This window comes from Notechis scutatus, chromosome 1 (genome assembly GCF_049901735.1).
Source record: "Notechis scutatus isolate UNSWTSFEM ecotype Mainland chromosome 1, rNotScu1.2, whole genome shotgun sequence".
Lineage (NCBI taxonomy): Eukaryota > Metazoa > Chordata > Lepidosauria > Squamata > Elapidae > Notechis > Notechis scutatus.
The window spans coordinates 85,914,109-85,930,484 of record NC_142009.1 but is presented as its reverse complement, the minus strand read 5'-3'; the positions used below and the strand labels follow the sequence as shown (position 1 = coordinate 85,930,484).

The window sequence follows — 16,376 nt, the reverse complement described above, 5'->3', positions numbered from 1 at the left end:
ATTAAAAGGGGTTAACATTTTCACGTCTGCATCCTAACCACTGGGGGAATACAGTAGGAATTTCTGAGATCTTCAACCACTGTTGTATTCTGTCCTCTGCCAAAGGTTAGTTCGTGGTGGAGATTAGCAAGAAGGAGGACTTCTCTTAAAAAGAATTTCCTTCCAATCCTCAATAGTTATAATACTGAGAGTGGTCACATGAAAGAATAAAAAAAAAAATACAAAAAGGAAGACAGAATCAGGGGAAAAGACTGAGAAACATCAGGTATAAAAAAGAGAGATGCAGTTGAAGATGTAATTTTTTGTCCTTATTGATCCCCCTTCATCCTATAAACATTCATGAATTTAACTGTTTGCATATATTTGTGTTACCAACATTTTAATATAATGATAACAGTTCCAAAGAAATCTTGTTTGAATTTATTCCATGAGACCATCATAGTGTAGATAGAAGAATCATACAAAGAGAGTTTTCCATGGTATCAGTTGAAATATAGCATCTACTTGTTGAACTCAGAAAACTGCTAGGCTTTACATTGGCTGAAATTAGACATATAGTTTAATATTCACCCATTTCCACAGAGCACTCAACATTTACAGCAAAAACCAAAGGGAGGCCGCAAAAGATTGAATAGTCAAGTTACTGAAATTTTTGAGAAACGAAGAACTTTTAATCTCAACATATGTGAAATTCAGGTGATTGAAAAAGTTGTGAAATCATCAGGGCAGCACCTAACCAAACCTGGTTGAGCTAAAACAACCAGAGTAAATATGATTGGATTAACTGTTTAATATTTGGATGAGAGTTTACCAGAGAACATCAGAGATATAGCTTAGAATAAACAGCAAGTTGAAATAATATCCAAGAGAGTGCTAAGCCATGTCTGTAATGATATTAAGCAATGGACATGAACATGAAACCATTCAAATTCCAATAATTTCCTTTAAAAATATCATGGAAAACAGGTTTTTTTTTCATGTGTTAAGAGATGCAAATGAAGCCAAAAAAGGGGAAAAATCAGAGGCTGAAACACAATAATCAATAAAAACAAGAGGTTATATGGATCATTAAATACTATCTGTGTATCCCATTATCTATATTATGTAATCACCTTATCTATGACTTATCTCTGGAAAGGAAAAATGTTGATAGCCAATAGGTTCTACTTAATGATTATTAAAACAAGCTTACCTCAAAATATGAGTCAGGGTGAAGTAGCATTATAAGATTCTCTTCCAATTCTTTGGACATATCATCAACATTCCAAATTTTGGGTCTCAAAAGAAAAATACCGTTTTATGTGTACAGACATACATACAGGTTTCCATGCAAGCAAGAACTCTTCAGTATCCTGGTTCCTTGCATTTTATTTAGTCCTGGTTTTCATAACAGAATTAACAGGAGTATACCTCTTAAACCTTAGAACAGCAGAACTACCAGTGCCTCCTTCCTATGCAATTTAAGAAAGTGTCATTTTGGTTACACAAGAACCAGAAACTTTAGAACTAAGTTCATGATTAGCATTGATGTGATTAAAACACAGATAATAATAATATTCTGTATTTGAAAACTTTACAGAACTCCCAAAAATGTACAGAGGAAGCTCCTTCCCAGATGAACACAAAGCTTTCATTTTCCTGCAATGGGGATCGTCAGTTATCTGAACAATTTACTCCCCAAAACAACTCATTTGTGGCAAATATTTTGGGGAGAACAGCTGCAGTGAGAAATATCTGGACAGACCATCAGATTCGGCAAGCATTGTTCCCAAGTAGACGTCCTCTGCAAGACAATATAGATGATGATGATGATGATTACCAAATGTTCATGCCATCAGACTCCACATCCAATTTAACTTCCATTGCGTGTGAAGAAAGGATCCCATCAAACCGCCCTTGCAGCTGGCATGTGGGACTAGTTCATCAAAATGATATTTCCAACCTGAATTCTCATAGAATTATGAGGCGGGCCAGCAGCGCTGGTGAAAGTAAAACTGGAGCAAGATATAGAAAGAATTACCATGATCAAAGTGCCTCTTGGAATGAAATTAAAAACTCCAGAAGTGACATGGACAATCTTCAAGAATGTCAGGAATCTTCAGAAGAATTGACTATAGATGATATAGATCATGTCTATGACAATATAAGTTTCGAAGATTTGAAGTTAATGGGGCTGGTTCAGAGGGAAGAGTCCATCCGTGCACCACAAGGGTCAGCTAAAGATTCACTCTATGAGACATATGACCAAGACTATTCTTTCAAAAAAACTCAAGCATCTCAAAACAGGACTTGTATTCCTAGCAGAAATGAAGCCGTTCACAGGAGAGAGGGTTCACCTGTAAGGTCATATGAGTTAAGGATTAGTGAGGAGAATATCTATGATACCATAGGCCTTCCAGAAGAATCAGTGTCAAATTTCAAAAGCGATCACCTTAAATGTTCCAAAAAGAGAAGTTTTCTGGGTATGGAAACAGATTTTGCATGCTGTAACCAGCTCCGACAATTTGTTTCTGAAGAAAGCCTCCAGTTCAGTGAAGATGAAAATCCCTATCACTATGTACCATTAGATCGTGGCTGCTTAAGTTTGGCGGAGAGTTCCTCAAATTCTGATTCACACTCTCACAAGTCTGTTGCAGATAAATTATCAGAGGAAGTAGATGAAATCTGGAATGACCTGGAGAATTATATCAAGAAAAATGAAGAAAAGGCACGAGATCACGTCCTTGCGGCTTTTCCTGTCTGCGAAGATGAGGTTGATGATCAAGTATCTAGCAGAACAACAACTGGGCCAAATAAAGATATAAAATATTCACTGACTATGCTCCCACTACCGGAAAAAAGTGCTTTGTCAAAAACTTTGCCAAACAAGGTAGCCAGGTTAAGTGAAGCCAACATTAAGTTTGAAGAGGCAGCATCATATAAAGCAAATTCACTAATAGATCTCAACAGATCTTCCCTCTCAAATGACAGAGGTTTTGCTGATAGCCTTTATGAATCTCCCAATAATATATTTTGCACAGTAAATACAATAAATAGTAATGGTGAACTGGATTCTGTGGATAAAACAAAGAATCGTGTTTTTATGATGGCAAGACAATACAGTCAAAAAATCAAGAAAGCAAATCAGTTTTTGAAAGTAAAAAGTGCAGAGCAAGAGCAATTTCTGAGTCGGCAACAGAAATCCAAGCACAAGGACTTAGCAGCCATTTTAGAAGAGAAGAAACAAGGTGGACCTGCCATTGGTATGCTTATATTTTCCCTCATTTTCTAAACTGATCTGTTGAATACTTGAACACAGTGATTTATGAGTATACTTTACCCATCCATTCATTGGTCAATATTTTTTTGAATTGACTGAAAAATTCCAATTAATATACTTATGCTAGCATTTCTATTCATTATGAGTAAGATCTATTGTTAATGCAGCCTAGGACGTGGTGTGTTAATACCACTTTATAATGCTTTGGTAAGACTACATTTGGAATACTGCATCCAGTTTGGGTTGCCACAATGTAAAAAAGATGTTGGGACTCTAGAAAGAGTGCAGAGAAGAGCAACAATTATTATGGGAATGGAGGCTAAATATATATATAAAACAGTTGCTGGAATTGGGTATGTCTAGTTTAATGAAAAGATGGAGTATGGGGGACATGATAGTGTTTCAATATTTCAGGGGCTGCCACGAAAAGAGGGTCAACTTATTTTCCAAAGCACCTGAGGGCAGGACAAGAAGCAATGGGTGGAAACTAATCAAGGGGAGAAGCAACCTAAAACTAAGGAGAAATTTCCTGACAGTTAGAACAATTAATCAGCGGAACAACTTGCCTCCAGAAGTTGTGAATGCTCCAACACTGAAGGTTCTTAGAAGAGTTTGGACAACCATTTTCTGAAATGGTATAGGGCTTCCTGCCTGAGCAGGGGGTTGGACTAGAAGACCTCCAAGGTCCCTTCCAACTCTGTTATTCTGATTTAAATTTTATAGTACTGGCTTAACTAATTGGCTTTTAAATTAAGCCACATGTCTAATTTAAATCAGAAAAGTAGTGAGTTTCTCAGTGCATTTAAGAACTTGCCTACCATAAATTCTAAACAGTTGCGTAACTTCATTTTAATTAAAAAAAGGTTAGGGGACAAAAATAAAAATGCCAATGTTGTATTTTCACCATATTTCTTGAAGTGAGAAATATACCAATAATACTTAGTTTTATTGACTTCTCCAGACATTTTATTGTGGAAAATATTTTTTTTTTATATTGGGTGTGGGGAATGTTAAGAGGGCCAGCTATAGTGTCATGAAAGAGTAGTGGGTTTTCATTGTGCAAATGAAGAGAGCGCAATCATGTTTTGAGAACAGATACACAGAAATGGCTTGAAAAATATTGACTGATTGATTGGACTTAATGTGGCTTCCCATCTTATATATAATAATTCTGGTTGGCTCACAAATAAACAGAACAGGAGCAAAAAATATTTTTAAAAAACACATCAAAAATTCCACAAAGCCTCACGGTACCCAAAACCAGATTCTTTTCCCTTCATTGACATTCAGAGTTGCTGGGCTCCAGCCACTCCCTATACTAATGTTTGTGGGAAGAGCCAGTTCTTCAGGGCCTTCCAGAGGCCTTGTGGGGTGGGGGCCTGCCAGATCACAAGAGAGGGTGCTTCACTGGGCTGGGATCACTGCAAAAAGGTGAATTTCCTAGATACCATCATATTACTTTATTTTAGCATCATGAGACAGAAAATTGATTGGATGTAGTTACAGGAATAAGTATGTAGAAGAAATGATAGAAGAAATTGTGTAGCAGTAGTTGTCAGGCATGAACAATTGGACCCACACATGCACAAGCTAACTAATTATGTTCTGTCTATAATACAGGAACCTCCCCAGTCTGGCAGCCTACTCTTGGGAACAATTGGATAAAGCTTCAGGGAATTTGGGGCAGGTTAGCCTTAGCCCTTAGAAGGGACTTGGTGGCTCAGTGGCTAAGATGCTGAGCTTGTCAATTAGAAAGGTCAGCAGTTTGGCAGTTCGAATCCCTAGCGCTGCGTAACGGAGTGAACTCCCGTTACTTGTCCCAGCTTCTGCCAACCTAGCAGTTTGAAAACATGTAAAAATGCAAGTACAAAAATAGAGACCACCTTTAGTAGGAAGGTAACAGCGTTCCGTGCGCTTTTGGCGTTTAGTCATACCGGCCACATGACCACGGAGACGTCTTCAGACAGCGCTGACTCTTCGGCTTTGTAACGGAGATGAGCACCACCCCCTAGAGCCGGAAATGACTAGCACATATGTGCAAGGGGAACCTTTACCTTTAGCCTTAGCTCTTTTGCAATTAGGCAGAGTGACTCCAGGTTAACTCCATGATTGTTCCATCCTCCCTACAGTGGGCACACTATGTCTTCATAGATGTTACAGCCAGTTTGGTTTAGTGGTTAAAAGCATCAGTCTAGAAACTGGGAACCATAAATTCTAGTCCCACATTCGGCATGAAGCCTGCTGAGTGGCCTTGATCAGTCACTCTCAGCCCTAGAAAGTAGGCAATGACAAATCACTTTAAAAAAGGAAACCTTGCCAAGGAAACTTAATGGACTAGTTCAAGCAGTTGCCAGAAGTAAACATTGACTTGAAGGCAATCAAAAATAAAATTAAGGGATACATATGTTATACAGATGGATTTTATTTTGGCTTCTGGTTGCATGTACTTCATGTACCCCCATTTGCTCTAGATACATCCTTTTTGAGAAGATGGAGAAAGCATAGGAAATGGGAGAAAAAGATCTGTGTCTAAGTTCATCTATATTTGTTTTGCAGTAATGCCATATTAAAATCTGTGACACTTGACTAAAAGTCAAGTCCTTATTTATTAGGAAATGTTAACTTGTACTGGTGTTGTTTGTCAAGGTTAGTTAAAACTTCCCTTTGTTTTTAGGTGCAAGAATTGCTGAATATTCTCAACTATATGATCAAATTGTATTCCGGGAAACTTCACCCAAAACACAGAAGATTACTTCTCAAGAAACAAACATAAGATATTCTTCACCTGTGTCCTCATCTCACTTAGCTGCAGAATGTTTAAAAGCTGAAAATTGGCTTTTGCACTCAACATATAGTAATGGAGAACTCTCTGATTTTTCTCCTTGGCCAGAAACTCCTCACCTGAAGACAAAAAGCTCCCTTATAGAAATGGCGCCACCGCCAAATGTGAGACCTGTAACCTGCTCAGTGCCTTCCTTTCAGACTCCTCTTTGTCCACACATTCCTGCACAAAGGTGGAGTGCTATTATAAATCAGCCCAATAAAGAGAACTTGTATCACAGCCACCTTTATCATTCTTTAGGGAGGACAGAGAGCAGTACAAAGCCACAGGAATATAGCAGATCTCACTCCTCTTGCTCCATTGTGCTTAACAAGTCTGAAGAATTGATAAATTATCCACCTGAAATGAGGAAAAAGCATTTGCATTCCAACAAAAAAATTCTGACTGATCACTGTCAAGAATCAGTATCTGTTGCCACCCCTGGCCATCTGATATCCGATGGGACAAAGCAGACCTCAGAAAATGTCTCCGATGTTATTCTACAAGATTCTCAGAAAATTCTGAGAGTTAAAAGGAACCTGCCTTCAAATGCACACATAGCAACCCACAATTATTTTAGTAATTTCAAAGATAATGACAACGGAGAAGGAGATGACGACGACTATGTTGAAATTAAATCTGAAGATGAGGGATCCGACATAGAGACTTTCTGTAACCAAACAAAGGACTTGTATCCCAAAGCGCATCCGCACTCTACTCCTTCAGAAACTCACAGTGGCAAATTGCTGGATCCTTCTAAGCTATCAGATTCTTTCTTGACAACATGCGGCGATTCGGACAAATTGAACGATTACTTATGGAGTGTGCCATCTAGTAATCAGCCCAATATTGTCCAATCCCTTAGGGAAAAATTTCAGTGTCTCAGTTCAAGTAGTTTTGTTTAATATTGCCTTTCCCCCGATTCTATTGTTCAGCCTTAATGTGATACAGTATGACCACCAGTTCTTGTAAGTCAGATTGGTGTGTGTATATATATATATATACACACACACCCACACACCTATATATTTGTAATTATCATTATAGGAACAATATCTTGTATGTAGTATCTATCAGAGCTGTCCACGTACACAAGAATTTCATAGAAAGAGAAACAAGAACAGTGGGAGATCTTTAGTGGTTAAACTTTTATGTATTCGTAATTTATTTGCTTAAACACAGAAGAATGAACTGCTTTGACTCAACTGAAATGTACTGTGTTCTATGTATGTACTAGTTACGTTTCCACACAGTTCTAATTAAGTAAAACTGCAAATGGTACAGACCAAATGGGTCTTTGGGATCAAGCAAGAACATTTTTCAGGAATTCTAGTTTAGAAAATCCCTTTTTCCCCAATGCACTAAATACATTATTTCTATCCCACGTCCAAGCAATCATGTTTCCAACTCACAAATTTGATACCCACAAATCAACAGCAGCCTAGGACCCACCTGCAAAGTCTTCATACTAGCTTTGGCATCAATTTGAAGGAGTCTGGGCACAAGTTCCAATCTCTGGCATCCAGTCAGAGGACATGTATGCCCTTATCAGTCTTAACATCAATGATGCAAGTGGGTCTAGAGACAAATTTAAAATTAGACCAACCAACTAAATAGCTTCTTCAGGTTGGAATAGGTTTTTGTTTCCTGCTCATTATGCTATACATACCCGTTTTGTAAGACAGCTTCAGTTTGAAACACTTTGGGGGGGTGAACACATGATCTATACCAGGGTCTCCAACCTTGGCAACTTTAAGCCTGGTGGACTTCAACTCCAAGAATTAATGGAGTTGAAGTCCGCCAGGCTTAAAGTTGTCTAGGTTGGAGATCCATGATCTATACAATCAAATTTCACATGGACAGTAATCTTAAGTATCAACTGCAGTACATTTTACTGAGCAGGATTTGCCATCATTCCACTAAAAAGCATAATAGCAGTCAGAATGACCTGGTGATTTGGCAACACCATCAAATTAATAAGTACATAATCCCTTCTGATGCAATAAGTACTGAAAGAGATATGGTCCCTGAATTACTTTGAAATGTGTCATTCTGGTGTTTTTTCTTAGAATGCTAGTTCTCTCTTATTTTTCTTACTTCAGGAAGCTGCCCCGATTTCAATAGAAAAGCTGACAGCAGACCGAAGTATGTCTAGTAGAGATGAAAAATAAGTTCATATGAATTTAGGGATTTATTTAATAAAATGTGTAAAATAATATAAATATAGTAATAGGAATCCAGATACAGTAACAAAGTCATGTCTGCTTTATTATACTGGAGGATTTTTGTTAATCTGAAAAAATAGTGAAATATGTAACATTTAGTCATATAAGAGACAAGCGTCAGTATATTTTGTGTACTTTTTAACCTTGCTGGCAGGGAATAAAAATAGCTGATATTCAATATGGATTGAATTCAATCACTTAAGTCATTGTTTTTGTAAAAGCAAAGGGAATGATGATTTTTCTGGTCTGGATGAAAAAATGCTGAGGAACCCCACCTCCGACTTTTTTATATAGTTTGTGATTGCAGACGCTACCCCAAAATTAGAGGAAAGTATTTAATTTTTTTTGAGGGGGGGGGGGAACCTCCTTTATAAAATATATACAAGTAGCCAAAATAGAAAGAAAACTGTTGTTCATTTGTGTGAATGTTATGTTTGCATTTGGTTAGTTGAATAACTCAGAAGATCACACATTTTTCCGAAAATATTTTAAATAGTTTTACAGTTTCAGAAGATTAACTGTATTCAGATTTTCAGCCTGCTCCTTGTGTTTAAACAGAATCGAGTAGGTGCCATTTCATCCATAGGAATGTAAGTTACCCTTTGGGTGACTAGATAGGCCTACAAAACCACTAAGTGGACACATTACTTCATTAATTATCATGGGAAGAATAAAAACATGGGGAATGTAAAAATGGTTGCTAAAATTAGAATATTGGGGCCAGAGAATATTATATGTAACGGGCTTGTTATCACATGTACTGTACATCCTTTGTTGTTCAATTCTAAATATGGGCATATAATTTCTTTAATAATTTACAGCTCTCCTTCAAAACTTTGAAGAGATTTTAGTGGAGCCTTATTTTATCCAGGTAATATTGTTTGTTAAAAAAAGTCTAAATGTTTTTTTAAAATCTATTCTGTATTCATTGGTAGTACCTGCACTATACTGCCAGACAAATGGAAAATGAAGTTGCTTATTCTGTATGAATTTACACCAACTTTCCTTCAACATATCATACAATGTGTTACTGTTTTACTTCTATTGATAAGAAATAGACCCTCTGTGTTGCACTTTTACATAACTCATTTTGTAAAGACTATGTAAAAATATATGTACATGTAGAAGAGTCCTTTTTTCTCCTTTGTTATGCTTAAAAGCTGACTTTAAAGCATGTCAAACCTGTAAGTAAATGCTGCTTAGAAAAAAATAAATACTACTTGCCTCAATAGACTTTTTAATGAACTACTTTATTTAATTCCGCAGAAATAGATAGTTGCAGAAGCTCTATTTTTTAAAGAAACTATCTTTTAAGCTTTACTGTACCAAACCTTCAGCAATCTAGTTCTGCAATTATTGTCTTTGTCTGTCCATGGAACAGCCTGGCGAAGACAACACTAAAGTTTAAATACAGAATCAGTGCATTCAAGCGATAGCAAGAATGTGGGATTTCTATACCCAGCAAGCTAGTCAAAGTGGTGAAAAGCCTAGGCAAGATTAATATTAATATTTTCACTCAAAATAACGTTTCCTGTACCCGTAAGACATATTCAAATCACTACAACTAATTTGGAAAAAAGCCTGTCTAGACTACCAGGGGTGGAATCTAATTATGAAAAATTAAAATAACAGGCCAGGGGTACATTCTACAAAGCAAACCTACTATCAGTGTCTTTGGCCAGCTGCCAGAGCTTACAAGCAGCTACAAATACAGCAAAATCCAAAACACAAAAAGGACAGCTGCCAAATTCTTTAACACATTGGGAAAAACATTTTGCAGCTTTTTTTTTGCCAACAGCAATCACTGCCTGTTGCTGGCTATCAGCTACTGCTTTAAATTTTCCAACATCCCAGATCTTTTCTACCTCAAATAAAAGTAGTCTTCGACTTAACAGTTTGTTTAGTGGCCAAAGTTACAATGGCACTGAAAAAGTGACTTATGACCATTTTTTACATTTATGACCATTTCACGTAGTCACGCGGTCAAAATTCAGACGCTTGGCAACTGACTCGTTTTTATGACAGTTGCAGTATCCCAGGGTCATGTGAACACCTTTTGCAAGCTTCTGGCAAGCAAAGTCAATAGGGAAGCCAGATTCACTTAACAACTGTGTTACTAATTTAACACCTGCAGTGATTCACTTAACAACTCTGGCAAGAAAGGTCATAAAACAGGGCAAAATTCATTTAAATGTCTCATTTAGCAACATATACTTTGGGCTCAATTGGGGTCGTAAATTGAGGACTACCTGTATTCTGACTTGTGTTGAAAACTTTAAAATGGTACCGTAGTTTGTAGCCAATGTAGGACAAAATCTGCTATCAGGAGTTAGTATACATTCAATTATAAAATACAATTTCCTAAACCCCCATTGAAGCTATTATCTAAAAAGGAAGACTTCTCATCGAGAAATTGAAAGAACGCCTTAAATTTGCCAAGAACATATAGCAATAGCACTTGGATTTATATATCACTTCACAGTGCTTTACAGCCCTCTCTAAGCGGTTATGAGAGTCAGCCTATTGCTCCCAACAGTCTGGGTCCTCATTTTACTGACCTCGGAAGGATGGAAGGCTGAGTAAACCTTGAGCCTGGTGAGATTTGAACTGCCAAATCGCAGGTAGCCAGCAGTCAGCAGAAGTAGCCTGCAGTACTGCATCTAACCAGTGCGCCACCATGGCTCTTCTATAGGTAGTCCTGGACTATTGAAAAATCTAAGTTATAATGGATTCAAAAAGACTTAACCAATAACCTGTCCTTGAAGTTACAACCATCACAACACCCTGACACAACTGCAATTTGGGGGTTTGGCAACTGGCACCAAGGTTGCAACAACTTGCAGTCAAGTGATTATGATTTGACACCTTTCTGGCCAGTTTTCCATGAGAAGTCAATTGGGGAAGCCTGATCCACTTGTGTGATTCACTTAAACACTTGGATTCAGTTAATGACTGGCAATGTTCATAAAATCAGGGCTGTGCAAATGACTCAATGACATCACTTAATCAAAATTCTGGTCCTAACTGTGGTAAGTCGAAGCACTACCTCTAGTGCATAATGGACTGGCAATTTCTGTTAACAACCCTGTGCTCAACTTATTTTCCTTTGGGGGTAGATACAAAAAACCCCAACCCTTGGGGTTTATTTTTTTTCCTGGTAACTTCATCTATTTCTTAACAAAGTATAATAAGTTGGTCTAGCTTTCTCTCGGTCTGCTTTCTGATCTCCCAACCATGCCATGTTCGAACTCATACTTTCCGTTTCAAATGCTAATATGGCCATAGCGACACCAGGAGTGGTGTTCAACACCAAGAGCTTTATTTTTTTTAATTAATTGGCATTTTAAAATTACTGCAGCCTTTAAAGACTCAGTAGGATTTACCTCTAAATCTGCAACCTGAAAATTTTGAGACATTTACTTTTCCCAGAGGAAACAAGTCCTCTGCTCAGTATCCAAAAACGCAACGGGTCCTGTCCCACACATAGGATCCTGCGCGCCCAACACCGTTCTATTTTCTATGGAGATTCTCAGTCATCCGGGTCATGATTATCCCAAAGGTGCTTTTTCAAGAGGCAAGTGGACTTTCTGGGAGGCACTTTTTTTTTCCATTACCAGCTTTCTGCAAGAAGTATTTTTTTTTTAATTTTAATTTTTTGTTTTAGATATGGTTTTACATTGTGTAAGCCGCCTCGAGTCACCATGGGCGAATAGGCGGCAATATAAATAAATAAATAAATAATTCTATTCCCTGGTGATCCAGTCAGAGCTGAAGAAGCTTCTTGGATGAGAAGCAAAACGTCTTCAAAGAAGAACCTTAAACTCCAATTGCCTCTTGAAGAAAAAAGGAAAGGAAAAAAAAACATTTTTGGGACAACGCCGTTCTAGTCTGCAGCCTCGCCAGCGCCCTCGAGGGTCACCTGCGAGGCCTTTATTTCTCGTCCCGCAATACGGGAAGGAAGTGCAACCGACTCCCTCAGCCGAGCTTGGCTCCGCCTCGCCTCCTGCAGCGGCTGGGGCCAACCCAACGCTGTCCGGCGGCCAGCACCCTACTCCGCCTCCCTTCCAAGCCCCGCCGCGCGCGTCCTTCCCCAGAGTCCAGCTCCTCCTCCTCCTCCTCGCCGAGAAGCACCGGGCACTCGTCGGCCGTCTCCTTCCCAGCAAAAATGAGGTTTTCCGCCTTACGCCGCCTGCTCTGCAGACCAGCCGGGCCCGCCAAGAAAAACGTCGGCGGCTTCCCTAGCAAAAGGCTGCGCCCCGTCGTGCCGGCCGCTTGCTCCGCGACTCTCTCGCCCCAGCGAGGGATAAGCAGCAGCACGCGGCACTGCGGCGAGAAGCAACAAGGCACCGGCAGCGAAGGCGCTCAAAGCTCCGCGCTGAGGTAGGCGGCTGCCCCGCATGTCGGTGTGTGTGTGTGTGTCTGTATGTCATGTATGTATGTATGTATGTATGTATGTATGTATGTATGTATGTATGTATGTATGTATAATATAAATAAAAAGAAGGTGGCGCCAGCTGCCAAATCCCACCGCTGGTTCTTTCATAACTAGAAAGTGGCCGGCCGGCACCGCACGTGTGAGAATTTCCCAAGCCCCGCCTTCGCGTTGTTGGTCTGATGCAATAAAGCCTCTGAATTGTCGTGGAGAAGGAAGGAAGTGGCAGCTCTCGGAGCCAATCAGTCTGAAGGAAGGGAAAGGCGCGGGTTTTTTTTCTTTTCTTCTCCCGGACCACGTGACTACCTTTCCCTCCCTCCCTCCTCCCCCCCTCCCGCCGGCTTGTGTAAAAGTGTGGAATGTTAGCGGACCGGCACTGAGTGGGATGTTGAAACGCTTTGCCACGTCCGACGGCTGTCGATTCAGCTGTTAGTTGTGTGCGTTGTTGTGGCTGCCATCTTCTAGGGGTTTGCTCATCTTTCATTTCTTGTCCTTTTTTTCCCTTTTAAAATCCGTGGCAATTATCGCTCGAGTTTCGCTTGTGTCCAATAGGTTTTGACGACTTTTCTTGAAAAGCTGGCGAAGGGAAATAGCACATGTTGACTTTCCTTCGGCCTTTCAGAAAATTTAGACTCTGTGCTGGTCTTTGATAAATAAAGATTTGATTTGATTTGCACTATACTTGCTGAGTGGGGTTTTACTTGCCTTGCGGTTTTGAAGGGACAGTCCTCTTGCCTGACAGTTTAGTAGATTTGGCTTTGTTTGCAGCTGTAAATCTGCAACGATGTATGCAAACGGATCTCTTTGAACTTTAAACGACTCGCGTTGGATATAGTATGCATTGCACTGCATTGCATTGCATTGTAAGGCAGTTATGATTTGGGAAAGGCCTACTTTTAAAAACCAAAGGTTTCTTGTCAGGCAACATCAAAAAATATGGAGCATCAAGGCTACATGGCATAGAAACTGACAACAATAAATAGGGAAGATTTTTACAGATTTGTACTTTATCTTGTTAATTCTTTTTGAAATATTTTCTTCAAATTAAACACCTCTCTCTTACTTACTAAAAGTTAACCTAGAAGGTGCCTGATAAACAGCGCTCGCCAAAAAATTACAAAGGGCAAACAAAAATGAACAAAAACTCTTACGGATTATTAGTTTATGAAGTTTGTTGTCTGATGATGCAACTTGAGGCTTATTGTGGATGGTGATGTTATGCCCAGTCAATATATAATGGTTAAAAATATTACCCATTAATACATTTATTATTATTATTTCAAGAGAAATCATTGAAACCTCAAGAAAAGCCCTGTATTTACTGAAGCAAGAACACCCTAAATTTAAGCCAACACTTTCTGTTATACAGGTAAGACAAAAAATAAACCCTGCAGGATTTGTGTTTCAAAAGTGGACTGTATTTTGTGGAAGAGAGGAATATTATGGAGTCGTAATATTCATGACTCCAACTGCTGATGAAATCTATAAATATACAGTGGCATTAAAATCTGTGTGATAACTGGAAAGTTGAGATAGATTTTGTAAGAGTGTCTGTTGCATGTTGCACAGATAGCTGGTAAGAATAATATATTCTTACATTTCCTTAATAGGTGGATGTAATATATTGCAATTAAATTTCAGATGAGGTTACATTTCCAATTATCTCTCAATAAGAATCACATGGTGTTGGATCTGGTGATATCCCATCCTTTGTAGCCCTCCTAAAAAACAGGTCTGAATTTTGGATGCTGCTTCAGAACATAACTCAGTATGGCATACCAGACAAGTTGAAAAGGGGGATTGGAACAACTTAATACAAATGCTCCATTGGGTTTATGCCAGTGGCAGGCAGTCTATTGCCCTCCATTGTTTATACAGTCTTGGAGTTGTAAGAGTTGAAATCCAACACATCTTTATGGAGTCAAGTGTGAAAAGCTGCACTACACTACAATTTCTTATTGTGCTGTTTCATCTTCTGCTTAAGAAACCACCATGTATGCATAATGCCATATTTGTTGCAATAAAATTTCCTCGTATACCTAGGAGAGTCAAAATGCTAGAATATTCCTGCACAGGGTCCTAGGCTTTTCTTTTTGTTTGTTTTTTGTTTTTGCTGTGTATCTGAAAATCATGCTACTGTGTTTCCATTTCTATGTTTTGCTTTTTGTACTCCTACAAGAATACAAAAAGGTCAGATTTTGCTAAAATAATTTCAAAAATTTGTAAAGCAATTCCATATCATGGATCTTGTGAAAGATATTTGATAATCCACCCTAAATTTGCTTCTTATATGTTAGTTGTGGAATACAAGCATTTTCTATTCAGTTCAATTAATCATATACTCAATTTCAAATCTGTGATTTCTTGCCACTTTTACTTCAGTTATGACTTGCAGACCATTGCTTTTTTTAGAATATTTTATTTAGCCTATTACAATTTTATATTCCTTTTCTATTTATATTCAAGGTTGGTGATGATTATTTGGGACAAGAAATTATCAGAAACGTTGCTAAAGAGGTAAAAATATGAAGAAAAAAATTCCTCACTAAAAACAGTTTAAGTATTGAAAGATGGTTGAATTTATTTGAAATCAATTTTTTCTTTTGTAGATTGGTGTGGATATTGTTCATATTTGTCTTCCCCATGACAGTACTGAAAATGAGGTAAACATTTTTAAAATTCTACTTATTTACATATTTTGTATTGTTGGATTAAATCTTTGATATCCTGGAAATCACTGGATGCCATTCATTAATATAATCTTAGAAATAATTATCTCAATCCTATGCAAGTTTACTCTACTTTTTGAAAAGCTATGGGATTTAATTAAGTTAGTGAGTAAAATAGTATTACTTGTGTATATATATTGTAATTGCAATTGCTTAGTTCATAAACACATTCAGTCCAAATAAAATCACATTGAGATATTTAAATATGACATTTTTAGTTCTATCCAAATAAAAACTAGTACAGTTGTTTATTTATATCTACATTGCTATCAGAAGGTACTTTACCAATCAGAATCCAAAAACTGTTGAATGTGAAATGTTCCAATGATCAAATAAAAAAGTTTTCAGCTCAGTACTATTTGGGGAATTCTCTTCAGAATTATCACTGCAGTGATCTCATGCTCCATTTTATGTAATTTATATGTACTGGTTTTACAATGGCATGACTACAAAATGAGCAACAACAAAAACTGTCGGTGTGGCATAAATTCAAAGATTCCTTTGTGCAAAAAGAAACATTTCTATGCACAAATAGTTATTTTTCTTAAATGTAGCTTTTCAAAAGATATCAAAAGCTACATCTGAAAAGATAAACATTTCTCTATTAGATATGGAAATTATCTGATCCAAGCTTATAATCAACCAGTAAATCAACAGAATTTCAAAAAGAAGTTAAAGCTATGATGTTATATCCAGTTATCTGGGAATAAGCCATAAAATGTAGTGGGACTTGCTTTTGTGTACAAATGTATACATAATTTTATATATTTTAACAAATATGTGGATTTATGAACGAACATATTATTGAGAATTGAATGTGAATCATAGTTGACACATATGAAAAATTAAATTAATACCAAGCACAGAGTTTCCTGCAGGATTCCAAAAAAAATATTGATTATTAATGTTG

The 16,376-nt window shown here is 37.8% G+C and overlaps 2 protein-coding genes across 3 annotated transcripts in view; both read left to right on the top strand.

Moving 5' to 3' along the window:
• Nucleotides 1-9,523, top strand: part of PLEKHG1 (pleckstrin homology and RhoGEF domain containing G1) — a 120,918-nt gene extending 111,395 nt beyond the window's left edge. For both annotated transcript variants that reach the window (XM_087970129.1, XM_087970137.1), the window contains exons 17-18: nucleotides 1,580-3,242; nucleotides 5,934-9,523. In XM_087970129.1, coding sequence (XP_087826255.1) covers nucleotides 1,580-3,242; nucleotides 5,934-6,985 — 2,715 coding nt within the window. In that variant the 3' untranslated portion in view covers nucleotides 6,986-9,523. The remainder of the gene's footprint in view (nucleotides 1-1,579; nucleotides 3,243-5,933) is intronic.
• Nucleotides 9,524-12,355: 2,832 nt separating this feature from the next.
• The window catches only part of MTHFD1L (methylenetetrahydrofolate dehydrogenase (NADP+ dependent) 1 like), a 131,987-nt gene continuing 127,966 nt past the window's right edge, over nucleotides 12,356-16,376 (top strand). The window contains exons 1-4 of the mRNA XM_087970117.1: nucleotides 12,356-12,685; nucleotides 14,022-14,106; nucleotides 15,204-15,254; nucleotides 15,347-15,400. Coding sequence (XP_087826243.1) covers nucleotides 12,471-12,685; nucleotides 14,022-14,106; nucleotides 15,204-15,254; nucleotides 15,347-15,400 — 405 coding nt within the window. The 5' untranslated portion in view covers nucleotides 12,356-12,470. The remainder of the gene's footprint in view (nucleotides 12,686-14,021; nucleotides 14,107-15,203; nucleotides 15,255-15,346; nucleotides 15,401-16,376) is intronic.